This window comes from Tachypleus tridentatus, chromosome 13 (assembly GCF_004210375.1).
Source record: "Tachypleus tridentatus isolate NWPU-2018 chromosome 13, ASM421037v1, whole genome shotgun sequence".
NCBI lineage: Eukaryota > Metazoa > Arthropoda > Merostomata > Xiphosura > Limulidae > Tachypleus > Tachypleus tridentatus.
Genome location: NC_134837.1, coordinates 132,122,745 through 132,137,295, shown reverse-complemented (window position 1 = coordinate 132,137,295; position 14,551 = coordinate 132,122,745). Strand labels below are relative to the sequence as shown.

Here is a 14,551-nt window from a genome sequence, read left to right as displayed (position 1 = left end):
GACCAAACTGTAAAAAGTTTTTCTGCATATGACATTGCAGTGGCACAGTCAATTGGCTCGAAAGACTCTACAGTTGTGTCGTCACATTCTTCACCATCACCACTCTCGATTTCTTCACGACACGCGATAATATTGTCAGAAACTGAATCATCATAAACTGGAGTTTCGTTGTCGAAGTTGACATATTCGCCAAGAGTTACACCATTCAAGACAGGCCTGAAGTCGGGGTCAGATTGGTTTTCTGAAACATTGTCTTCACTTTCGTTTGACACTTCGCCTAAACAGAAGTTAAAGCCGCATTTCAAGAAACACTTTTGAATTGTAGAAGTCTTAACTCGAAGCCAAGCGACGCGTAACCACACAATTGCGTTCAGAAGAGTGTTTTTTTTGCACAACTCGGGACCTGTAGCCGTCTGGTCGTTATCCATGTGAAAATAAAGTTGTCTCAAGAATGTTTTGCGATACAGCAGTTTGACGGTCTGTATAACTCCGGCGTCACAAGGCTGTAGCTTAGAAGTTGCATTAGGAGGAAGTAAAACGATTTTTACATTAGATAGAGGGATTGCAACATGGGCAGTGCAGTTGTCGATAAAAAGCAGAACATTGCGTTTCTGAAGTTTCATTTTGTTGTTAAATTTTTTTGCCCATTCGGTAAATATGGGAATTGTCATCCAGGCTTTTCGGTTGTGATAATAATCTACACCCAATGAATTCATATCAGAATTACGAAAGCAACGCGGCTTAGCAATATGACCAATAACAAGTGGCCGAACTTTTTCTCCCGACATGCTACAGCAAAGCATTACTGTAACTCTTTCTTTCGAAACTTTTACACCGGATGTCGTTTCTCCCTTCTTGACCATTGATTTCGTTGGAAGTGATCTGTATTGTATCCCAGTCTCATCAGCGTTAAATATGTCATTAGGGGAATAGCCTTCACAGATGGATGGGAGACGATTAGTCCAATCTTCAACTGCTTCTTGAGAAACTTCAGCACTTTCGCCACAGAGAATAGCTGCTTTGATATAGCCTTTTTACGAATCTATCTAACCATCCATTGCTAGCAGAGAAGCTTTCATTGCCAAGCTGAGACGCCAATATTAATGCTTTTTCTTGAATTAGTTTCCCGGTAATTGGTAGATTCCTCGATCTTGTATTCACAAACCACTGCCACACCTTCTCATCCAACTCGTCGAACTGGCATCTTCTCTTGTTCTGCTTTTTTCTGGATTTTCGCCTGTTTCCCACTTTTTCAAAATTTTTTCTTTCTCTTTAATGATTGTCTGAATTTGGGTTTTACCAACTCCAAGATCCGTGGCGATTTTTATTGCAGTTTCCCCTTTGTCGTGTCGTTTAATGACGGAAACCCTCTCTTCTAAGTTAAGCAACTTTCTCTTCGACATTCTGGTGAAAAATGAGTCTGTGTTATGAGGAATCTTCATATTATGCACACTAATCCTGTCTGTTAAATAATCCGATTTAGTGTTCCTAATTCATTATGTACTATAGAATAAGCGCACTGAGCGCATTGAGAATAAGATTAATTTACCAATGACAATTAATCTTCTTTTCGATTCGACGCACTAGAAATAGATTTATTGTTGAAGTAGATTACGTAATACTGTTTAACTACGGAATAATTAAACTCATTTGTAATATGCCATAAATGAGAAGGCAGACCGCTATGTAACTTCACAGAATATGCCACATAATAATGTCACTTAGTCGTTAGTGAGAGGTAAAATAATCAAAATTGTTCAATTTGGTAGGTCGTTAGTCGCGTTTGAGGGGAAGTCGTCCACGAGGGGTCAATTTAATGCAAACAGGGTACCGTCAAAAATTTTCCGGTCGTGACAAGGAAGTCGTTAGTAAGGGTCGTTAGGAGGTAAAATAATCAAAATTGTTCAATTTGGTAGGTCGTTAGTCGCGTTTGAGGGGAAGTCGTCCACGAGGGGTCAATTTAATGCAAACAGGGTACCGTCAAAAATTTTCCGGTCGTATGACAAGGGAAGTCGTTAGTGAGGGGCTCCACTGTATTAATAACAATAAGTACGACGTTTCGACCTCTAGCGTGATTATTTTCAAGTACAAAAACCTTTATCATTAAAACGTGTGTAACAATAATCGATAGAATCAGTGATATCTGTTACTTACTCTTAATTTTGGTTTTATTTACTCTCGTAACAGAACACTTTCTGGAATTCTGTGGAAGGCCATCTACTCGTACTATAAAGATTATTTTATTTGACGTGTATTGGTATAAGATAAGATCAAAGGATCATTAAAATTGGACGGATCGTCCCTCCAGTTTTTTGTCGCCTACTTCTAGTTTTGCTCTTTTCTTCTGTTTCCTTTTTATAAAACAGCAAGAAATTTTGGAACAAAACTACTGGGAATTTTGAACTTTTGATCGTTTTAGTATGATATATTGAAAATCAGAGGGATTAGAGGGCCGAGTTTGACATTATTCGATAACTCTTATGTGGACAGATTTGTGTGTGTGTGTGTGTGTGTCAGTGCATACCTCTTATTATTCCAAAGTTAACTGATAAATTCGTCCTTTTATCCTTGTATATTTAATATTTATTATGCCTGCTTTTATATTCTCTTGATTTTGACTTTGAGTTTTGAGAAAGAAGTGAACTGAATGCAATATAAAACATAATAGAAACTGTCTTTATTCAAGAATTAAACAAATACACAAGGAAAAACCATCTTTTATAAGATAGTCAACTCTCGAAACTCTCCTAAGAAGCCATCGTGAAAATTACTTTACTTGTTAACTTTAAGTCATCTTACTTGAGGGAGGTACTTGATACTGCTATAGAAAAAGAAAGAAACGGAGAGAGCATAACGTTATATGTCCATACTTGCATACTGAAAATAATTTTATCAACAACAAGTGGAGTATTATTCGTCGATCGATCACGCATGATAATCATAATACTATCCTTCTTAGAGCAATGCGTTACCTAGGATACTAAAAGTTAGTCTTATATAAACATAAGTTAAATTCCTCAGGATATCACATGAACTTCCGATGGAAAAGATCGCTATTTTCCTTCATAAAACTGTGATTTACTTTACAGCAATTACTCCTGCGAAAAAGGACGTGTGATACTGTAAGGTAATGACATAGAACAATAAGTAACATGTAAGAAAAGAAATGAACCACTTTCTTGGTCAGTATTCTGCATTTAAACTTAAATATACAGGTCTGCATACACATTTTAAAAACATTTTAAATGAATATCAAGATTCACTTTACTACATAAGTTGAGTGGACTCACGCATCGGTCAAGAAACCAGCGTAGCTTCCATTCGTCCCTGTAAAACACTTAGATGTCACTACAAGCAGACGTAAGAAGCAACAAAACTCTATGACATAAATCCAAAATTCAAATGAAACACAATTATACGAAAAACTCTTTAAGACAATTGAACATTGACCTCTCTGACAGTAAACCAAGAAAATAAATCGAGTTTTACAGGCGTAGAACACATTGGCATGTACATGAGACCCTTAAAAGTTTAATTTAAATAACTGTCATAAAACCAAGGAAAAGAAACCAATACACGAGTTATAATAATATAAGCACGATGCCAAGATCACAAAAAAGTAGAGCTCTAAATACTTAAATAAACTCTTTATCACTATATATACACAAGCAAAAAAACAACATAAAATAATTGTTTGGTTTGTTTTAGAATTTCGCACAAAGCTACTCGAGGGCTATCTGTTCTATCCGTCCCTAATTTAGCAGTTTAAGACTAGAGGGAAGGCAGCTAGGCACCACCACCCACCGCCAACTCTTGGGCTACTCTTTTACCAACGAATAGTGGGATTGACCGTCACATTATAACGCCCCCACGGCTGGGAGGGCGAGCATGTTTGGCGCGACCAGGATGCGAACCCGTGACCCTCAGATTACGAGTCGCACGCCTTAACACGCTTGGCCATGCCGGGGCAACTTAAAATAAACCGCCCTTTTACATACAATAGAAGAACTATATATATCTGGTAATCTTCACAATCTCGCAACAACAATACAAACTTTTATACAACACCTGATACACAAATCACTATTTAACACAGGCCAACATAATCAAATCAATAAATTCTGTTTTATTCACTTTAGGATTCATTTCATCACACTTGTAGGCGCATTAATTAGCTTTAAATTAACGAGGGAATAAGAAAAACTGCAGCAGGCGCACAAACATGTAACTAAAATCATGAAAAGTTCAGATATTTAAGAAAGCCAGTGTTAAAATTAGGATTTGAGTTCATATCTGAACAGATCTCATCGAGTGCATTCTAAAAACATATACTTTTGGATATTTTTTATGTTATCTAATAAAAGACAAAACAAATTAACAACATTTTCAGGAGGAGCACTTTTGTTTCTTCCATCCCTTGTTTGTAGTTAGTACATTTAGACAACTTCATGTTTAAATGTAAAGTCGTATTTTTAACACTTTAAGCAACCAATGGCACTAGATGAAACCGTAACAGATTTTATACAGAACGATGAACAAATTTAATTATTTTAACACCAACGTTACTCGATGAAATCGTAGCATATCACATGCTGAAACAAAATTTAATATTTTAACTATTAGGTTATCAATTTAAAAATGAGAATCCCTGTTTCTTTCTACATGAATGCAATAAGATGAGTGAAAAATCAAAAGGAATACAACGATAGGAAGCACGAATTGTGTAGCACTTATGTAGGTAGTATGTTAGTTAGTTAGTTATCACCATTAGATTTCATCAAGGAACATAGGGCCGCAATTGCTTGCGGATTCTTCAACAAGTATTTAAGTGAGTAGGTTGTTAGCCCACTGCACCGAGCCGTCCCTAATTTAGCAGTGTAAGACTAGAGGGAAGCCAGCTAGTCATCACCACCCACCGCCAACTCTTGGGCCACTCTGTTACCAACGAATAGTGGGATTGACCGTCACTGTATAACGTCCCTACGGCTGGGAGGGCGAGCATGTTTGGCGCGACCCTCGGACTACGAGTCACACGCCTTACGCGCTTGACCATGCCAGGCCTAGGTAGTATGTACATTGTTATATTTTTATATTCTGGCGTGGAAGTTACCTAGATATACTAATGCCCATACTACCTACATAAGTTCTTTTTATATTATGAAGAATACTCTCCAAGAAAAGGTAGACAAAAGGGTTAAGAATTTGACCAAACAAACCATCCTCGATTTAAAAAAAGAGAAAGAGAAAAAGAAAGCCTTGTACAAACAAAAATGGGGGCTGATAAGTATCAAGTTGTATGATTAAAGTCCCCCCGTGCCACACAAGACTCATCACTGATGGAGTCACTTCAGGTGAAGATCTTACAATAATTTCACGTGAATTATTGCTTCGAACTGCGTACGACTTTGTTTATTAAACGAAAATGGCAACAACTTTCCATTGGACTAGGATTTTACTATCGAATGGATTTTTTTCAAAGAAAAATCTAAGATAGTGACCATCATGGTAAAGTATTGTGGAGCAAAAAATGTCCTTTGCCCATCGTGTAATTTTTCAATTACGAGTTTCCTTCTTGTAGAATTACATCACGAATACTGATCCATTGTACTAACTAAACATAAGATTTTCAGTGTAACCCACAAAAAGGTTAGCAAAGGTGAGGCCCATTTTATTCCCCATTGCAACTCAGCAGATCTGTTTGCAGCAGTTACCTTTAAGAGTAAAGGCGTTAAAGTTTGCAGGCAAGTTCGGCTTAATGTAGGTAAAAAAGTGTGTATTAGTTCTTTGGTCTAAAATATTATTTTTAATTACTCGTGGCGCAAGTGCATTAAATCCGCACTTGACGTATTTATGACGTAATATCTGCACTCTGATAATAAAGAAAAATAGTTTTTCTTGACGGGAAACGGTGGCGAAACGGGAAAATCGTGATCCCTTTTGCAAATCTACACGCACACAGGATAAAAATGTCGCAAAGTTGAGGGTTGCACATCACGTAATAAAAACGTTTTTCCAGTATTATATAAGCAAGAGTTCCATTACAGTATGATGTATTTTTGTTGCAAAGTATTCAAAACTAGTTGTTGGTCGTGAGAGGTGTTTTTAGACTTAGTATTCAGACTTAAATTAATTGATTTCATTCCTACATTTACGAACGATGCACACAAGAGTCATGAACTGGTATAAAAGCATCCTACTGAAAGTTTAATAGGTGGTACTTAAACAAACCAGTTTTTTCTATTAAACAATAGCCACACTCTTCAATCAATCAAACGTCATACGACATAACATTTTATTAACTTTAATGTAAAATCTATAGTTTGCGATGCATTAGCCTTACACGTTAATTGTTAAAAGAAAACAAACTTACGTTCTTCAATGTCTAAAATAATATCTGTACTTTTTATTTCAGGTTCTGTCTTTTAAATAAGAAGCTACTTCCAAAAGTTGTTTTGTTTTACCTTTATTGCACGAATCACCAGTATTACAGTGTGTGTGTGTTTATGTATGATTTTAGTGTTGTAAATCCATAGACATACCGCCGTACTAGCGGGAGACGACAGTATTACAGAATTTGATTTGCAGTGACAACCCAAACTTATGTAACAAAAAATCAGAATTATTCATTTCAAGAATTTTCTATATCCTACTTTGAAGCTAGACATTTTTTTTTCAAAATGTTGTGAATAAAAAAAAGGTTGTATTTGTTTTAATAAATATATATTTTGATTGTTATTTCAGGACTGTAGAAAACATTTAACTCTTCTTGAAGAAAATTACATGTTGAATGATACAATAAGAATAGTCAGGCTTGAAACACGGATAAACGGATGATAAATGTGTTTTTTTTTTTTAATTTCGTGCAATGCTACACGAGGGTTATCTACACTTGCGGTCTCTAATTCAGCAGTATAAGACTGGAGCGAAGGCAGCTAGCTAGTCACCACCACCCAGCACCAGCTCTTAGGGTATTTTTGTTTGTTTTTGAATTTCGCACAAAGCTACTCGAGAGCTATCTGTGCTAGCCGTCCCTAATTTAGCAGTGTAAGACTAAAGGGAAGGCAGCTAGTTATCACCACCCACCGCCAACTCTTGGGCTACTCTTTTACCAACGAAAAGTGGGATTGATCGTAATATTATAACGCCCCCACGGCTGGGAGGGCGAGCATGTTTGGCGCGAACCCGCGACTCTCAGATTACGAGTCGAACACCTTAATCCACTTGGCCATGCCGGTCCGGATGTTAATGAATCAAGGGAAATAGATATCAGATCTAAATATGAAAATTCCATTGCAGTACACGTCTACTTCGATGGAGTATTGTATTTATATTACCTATTAAAGGTCGTCTAGTAAGAAGTGCTTGGAAAAAAATTCTAAAACAGTTTTGTTCCTGCAAATAATATTATATAACGTATGATAATTAAATATCTGATTCGAATTCTTGTCACACCAAACATGCTCGTTCTTTCAACCGTGGGGGCGTTATAATTTACAGTCAATCTCACTATTCTTTGGTTAAAGAGTACCTTAAAAGGTGGCATTAGGTAGAGATCGCTTGATGCATTCCCTCTAGTTTTAACACTGTTAACTTATGGACAGCTAGTGCAGATAGCTCTCGTGTAGTTTGTGCGAACTTCAAAACAAACAAATCATTATTACAGCGTGGCTTCTACATCTCGAAGACATCAACTCAGTTTAAAAGTTACGCCCTGAATAAGAGTTGTTTTTGGGATTTTAAACGGGATCGATGGAAAAAAATCACATTAATTTTCTAAAATTCAACATTTAGTTGTTTTTTCTCAACTAAGGGGGCCAATAAGGCGTATAATGGGGTCAGATCTAAAAGCTGTTTAACGTACTGCATTAGATTAGCTTAGAGTGGAGGAAGGACTGCCCCTGCTAACACCAGCCCTGATTTTGTATATACACAGAAATGAATTAAAACTACGGAAAACTCCAATTTGCACGGAAAAAGGCACAAGAAAGACTTCTTTATTAGTTAGTCACAATGATAAAACACTAGCACACGACCATGACAGTGTGCAGAATTCTTGGAAGGTACATGTAAAAATCAATGTTGGTTACTATTTAATACTAAAGTTTACAATAACCCACGTTTTAATTTTAATGGTTTACAAAGTGTATGAACCTCATCCCACACAATAATATCAGATTACAAACCACTACAAAATGTATAACATCCCAGGATTTAATATAATAATCATTACTATTATTGTAGTCCAATAAAACAAGTACACGTATTATCAAATACATAGTAAATTTGAAATCTACAGTGTTACAAAATATGCATTTAGTTATATCTAACAGTATACACACAGTAGTACAAATATCCACAGCTTAGGAAACAACACTACCTGATCATAAAATTGGTGGTTTTCACAAAGCACTGATAATTGTAACATCTACATTTACCACATTACAATTTATCTACAAAGTGACAATATCTACAAAGCTGTACATGATTTTTTTCCTAATTATCTATATTTGTGTGTGTATATATATATAAAACATTACATATATAGAGAAAGTTAGACAAAGCCTAAATACCCTTATCAGCTCCAAAAATATCTCCATAAAACACTGACAAGACTTATAACACACAATATTCTTCTCTGCTTACAACAAACAAACCAATTTGTGACAAATTAATGTCAACACAGGTGAAAGAATTAGAGGCTACTAGCAAGATTATTATTCATCAAAATTTGAGGGCTTTATTTTTGTGCATATAGGAAAGCAATGATTTTATTTTAAAGATTCAGTTGTACAGGCGTTTTTTTAATATTTGATGCAACCAGAAAACGTAATCCAGCAGTGGTCAATTATCCTTTTATGGCTACAGGGATTTTATCTAGATACTAAGGTTCTCTGCTGTAGAGATTATGTCTAGGTGCTCTGAATACACCTGATATCACAACCCAAACCAATATTCTGTGTCCTTCAAAACAAGTATACTAAACATCTTACATAGTTAAACTATTCTTGTTTAATACATTTCAACTTTATGCTGAATTAATTACTAAACTCTTCTTACAAAAATAATAATTTTTATAATCTTGCTCTATTGCCTCTAAAGTCTTCCAAAAGTCAAACTAATTTCTTCTACAAATTGTCTTAATAAGAAACACTCAGAAGTAAAAGGCTAAAAAAAACACAAAAAAACTTCTTTTATCAAACTGCTTTGAAACCATTCATGCAGGTATTACAAGACTACTGAAATGTGATTCATAAAAACAATTATGAACAGATATCTGCAGAAAAAAATATAAACCTGACATATTGTTCAAAAAATCATATCTCCATAAATACACACTAATTCACTTCTAAAATAAACATGCTTAAGACACCAGGCACTAAACAGCATAATATCTATATCTAAACAAAAGGCAACATTTATACAAGTTGTATTTAACAACTGAATATCTGAAGTAATATATTTCAGATGGCATTATATACACATTTTCATAATGCCAAAATAATCCACTCAATGCTTGTACACTTATAAACTGCAAGAATAATGTGTTGGGGTAAGAATACAATAATTTACTGTATTTTAGTACACTGTAATTACACTTTGTCACAGATAAAAAACATCAAGAAAGTAATAAGTGACACTAGAAGAATAACAGGTTTGAAACACTGCCACACAAATACACATATATTTATATGTGTATCCAATAGTGCCTACCAAATCCCATTATTGTGACAACAAACTAGTTACATAGTCTATCCTGTTTTTGTTATACTACATTGTGCTCACATTATGCAAACACTAGAGCACAGTTCTGCTGCATGCAGAAAGGTTCTTGAAATAAAAGTACACAAGATTACAGCTCTTATGTAAAACTGATGAAAATTTATATATATATATATATATACACACACACACACACACACACACACACACACACATACACGCATGCAGTTTTTACATTTGAAATTTAAAAATTGGCCAGGACTAAAAATGTAATGTTTCAATGGTCTTCCAAAAGTTAATTGGAAGAAATATTATAAGATATGCCAAAAACCAGGAACTGACAAAGACTAATATTTGTGAACAATGAGGGGTGGGGGGTTAAAATACAATGCTCTTCCACAAAAGTGCTTGTTTACAAATCTAACCAAATATTTAACATAAAATCACCTATGAAAAAAAGGTTTCTCCAAAGCATCACAATAGTGACAGAAAAGTTACATTGAATCTCATGAATGACTAACAGAACATTCTGCATGAGCATAAGAAAACCAAAGATACCAAGCAAGTTGGGAAAGTGGTTACTACAGACTGTAACATTGACCCTGAGTGTGATATGTCCAACTCAGATAGCTAAGTTGGAATTATAGGGGAAAGTTGGGCTTCCAAGAAGATGTGCAGTTTCCAGGTAAGGAGGTTGGCAACCTTTTTTTTTTTTTTTATCTATTCATACTATACCTGAGACAATGAGTTCATTGAATACAGTAAGTCAAATTCATAAGTATATAAGCAAGAAAAAGATTTGAATAATCACAAAATAACCTATTTTTGTTGAAATGTATTAGATTTCTTTCTCAATTCATGAAATAGTGTAAAACATATGTTACATGAATACTTTAAAACCACAAACACGTGAACACAGTCTGCTCCAATATTTAAACAATGTATCCCTACATATTATAACTACATTTACAGATACATCCATACATAAGAATAACGTATGATCACATATAGTTAAGATATCTGGATTAAAAGTATCAACAATAGCACTAATTCAATAAAACTGATTTACACAGCTTTAGATTTGGACTAGGAACGTCAAAAATACAATGCAACACACTATAACACTCTTTGAATTATAAAATAACTTCAATCTCACCACTTGAGTAAACTCTGACCTTAATCCATTTGATGTAAAAAAACTTCCATTTTACTGTTCATACAAACACTGAGGATTACAATCTTCAGAAAGAACAACCCAATGCACTGAATAATGAAAATACTGTCTACAATAAGACGTGCTCAATTTCTGTCTTAAGACTATACAAATTTTCTCACTTATTTCTTGCCATTCAACATTCTGAAACCTCCACAAATCTTACTGACTTTCAGTTCATGCAAAATAACATCATCCTCTTTAACAGTAGAAAAAAAAAATAATTTTTCACTGAAGCTTTATAAAAAGCAAACTACATCAACAGAAAGAAAACAAAAACTTGCTGGTATAAACCCATCATTCAATAATAAAATCAAAGCCAAGAGTAATAGAAACAACATTAACTAGTACCACAGGAAAAGGACACACAATATAACATTATAGAAATTAGATATCATATGGTGTACATATAATTGTAAATGACAGGCAATAAAACATTTCAGGAATGCTGAGACCAAGCACTCTGATTCTTCAATGTAGCTTACATGATAAAATATATCTATCTATCTATATATATGTTGTACACACACTACCCACATTAAGTCAGCATTTACTTCAACAACAGCTATAAACACACCAGTACCATAGTAAATAAAAACTGCTATATATTACTTTTATTCTTCACCGAGTTCCGCTGCTAATAAAATATATATATATATATATATATATATATATATACACACATATATATATATACACACATTTACACCAGCACGAAATATACTCAGCAAGATAAATAAATTGTAAAAGCAAATAATCTTCAGTAAACTTGTCTTTCAATGTTATAAGGAATTCATGAAAATATTCTACACAGAAAGTACCTATGACTGATAATTATGGAAAGAACTGATTTAACTTTTATTTTAAAATAAATTTGTTATCAGGTTCACAATGATCAAATGTACTACTTTACATTTTAAGTTCAAAAGCCAAAGATTTAATAACATACATCCATATTTTATGAATTATAATAGTTGAAATACTTGTTGTGATTATTAAACATTCTTTATGTTAAAAGAAATTGACTCATGCTGCACTGCTTTCTATTTCCAAAATTTATGAGAGTAAAAGAAAATGATCAAACACAGAATTAATTTTAATGTAAATTCAACAAAATACATGACAATCTTACAAAAAGTTACAAATTTACTACAGTTGCAACTCATGCAAACCTCGTCAAACAGTACAATAATTTAAAAAAACTAAATTTAATGAATGTTATATTATCAATTTTCTCAACAACAAAGTGGGAATTTAACCACTGTTATGATGCTGGTAGCATCAGATACAACTTCACTGGTGTATTCACACATGCATACAAAGATAAAATAATCAATCCATTTCTGAATATTAAGCTTTCCTAAATATAAATTCGAGAATTTTTTGTCTACACATTAAATCAAAAACAGTTCAATAAACAAAGCTCAAATCAGTGTACAGGTATGATTCACATGACAATTTAAACAGCTTTTGTAACTTGACATAAACAGTCTTCTACTCTCCAAACATCTGATACAAGTGCTGATATTGGGACTTTCCAGGGCTCAAAGGGTTGACACTGTAGCCATACGGAGGTGGTGGTTGGGCAGCAGCCGGAAATGATGTGAGAGATATGGAAGAGCTTGGAAGCACAGCAGGAGCAGCAGAGGCTGGTTGCAAGTGAGCAGGTAGAGGATGAGCAGCAGGGTAGGGAACTGCAGCAGCCATTACAGACCGGTTAGAGGTGTGATGGTGGGCTGGAGGAGGAACAGGAAGTTGGGTTGCTGGGAATGGTCCCCCAGCTCCTGGGGCAAGAACGTATTTCTGTTGTGTGGTAGTTGGAATATATGCAGGCTGAGTCAGGCTGGATGTCACATACACAGTTGGCCGACAATACTCTCTGCAGTATAAATTAGTTCTGTTAGCTCTCATTCACAATAATGTTGTACAAAATATACTTACAATAAATTCTTTTCTTGAACTCAAAAGCCTAAAAGAAGAAAAATTCATGCTGTTACAAAATAAAAACTAAAATATTACTGTATTAAAATAATAACTGTATAGTACAAATTCTTGAGGGCATTTATCAAAGAGTCTTTGGCATCTGACCTTACTTAAAAAAAATTAGACCACCAATCTTTATTAGGCATATACCTCATTTTATAATTAATTATAACTTCAGTAGCAAAAACAAAGCAGACCAAGGTGATATTCAAAATTTGTATGTAACTTTACAAATCCACAATGATATTTTGGTCTTTAGTGTTTGAACTCAGAAAACTAACTGCAGAGGCCGTGTTGTTACGGTTACATCTTGGATATGTAAATTTACAGATAATATAAGAGAACTGCATTTTTGGATTTAAGCTTGAAGTAACTACTTACATGAAATATTGGCTTAAAAACCATTCTAAGTTGAAGTTTAGAATACATCTTGTAATTTGAATGAAAAGTGAAATTTTCTTGGGAATTCACAATTATGTATTTTTGTGGTTCAAATTTAAAAATATACATTAGAAAGTCTGAGAATTAACACAAAATTATACTACACTTAAAGATATGACACATAGTGTATGGCTATATCAAAATTAAATCTTTCAGGAAACTTCCTCTTTAGTCTGAAACACAAGTTCGACTTCCCATAATAATACAGCAACTTAATCCAGTTTTAATTTTACAGCAGATGATATTTTTATACAAAATGAAAGCAAGTTAACAATTTTGTAATGAAAGACTTTCATACCTTTAGTTGTCATGAATGTACAACATTATGCAATTACATAGAACTTTGAACTAAATTTACAAGGTATTAGATGCATAAAACCTTTCTATAAAACACATTTTTCCAAATTTATATTTGCAACTAATAACCAAAAATGTAAGAATTTCTGACATTGAAGTATTTACTTTTATGAACCATACAAGACATTTGGTTACAATTTTCTTTGCAAGTCTTTATTTAACTCCTTCCATGTGGGGTTAGTGGATTACACTGACCTTGTTTGCAACCATCAAACACTCCATACTATAACTTTTAATACGATACATGTATCTTAACAAAAGTGGGTAACTGTTGAGTATCAGTGCCTTTATTTTATTGCTTATATCTCTACAAAGTTAAAAGATTTTTGTCTTACAAATTGATAGTTTATTTCCGAGATACGTGCAATGTAAGAAATTTCATAGAATGTAAAATTCCCTTGGAGTGACAACAAAAAATATTGACAAGAATAGTTTGGACTGAAAAAGTAAAGTTTACCACATATATAAACACACACGCACACACACACACTTTCAAAATAAGAAATTAAAACCTGATTAGTAAACTATATCTTAATGCCAAGTTTACTGATATGTATTGATAATATAGTAGATTAAATACATTTTAAAGATAACTGTAGAAAAGAATTAATACACAAATACAAATTTTTATATAAACTGAATATTTAATTGTTTTCTTACCCACTTAATTCTGTACAGCCATCCTTAATGTCCATTCCACAAGGTTTTAGTGACTTAGATTCAAAATTTAAACTACTCTTTGTTTGCATTATACTAATTAGTACACCAAAACTCTGTACCTAGTAATACATATTCTAATACTATATATATTTTTTAAGTTCTTTATTTTACAGTGGA

At 33.8% G+C, this 14,551-nt stretch overlaps 1 protein-coding gene across 17 annotated transcripts in view; it reads right to left on the bottom strand.

Moving 5' to 3' along the window:
- Window positions 1–7,962: 7,962 nt before the first annotated feature.
- The window catches only part of LOC143238727 (homeodomain-interacting protein kinase 2-like), a 123,882-nt gene continuing 117,293 nt past the window's right edge, over window positions 7,963–14,551 (bottom strand). For 15 of the 17 annotated variants that reach the window (XM_076479218.1, XM_076479220.1, XM_076479213.1 and 12 more), the window contains one exon: window positions 7,963–12,812. In XM_076479218.1, the coding sequence (XP_076335333.1) occupies window positions 12,428–12,812 (385 nt within the window). In that variant the 3' untranslated portion in view covers window positions 7,963–12,427. Of the gene's footprint in view, window positions 12,903–14,551 lie in introns of all 17 variants that reach the window. The other 2 variants (XM_076479227.1, XM_076479228.1) reach the window with 1 other exon arrangement.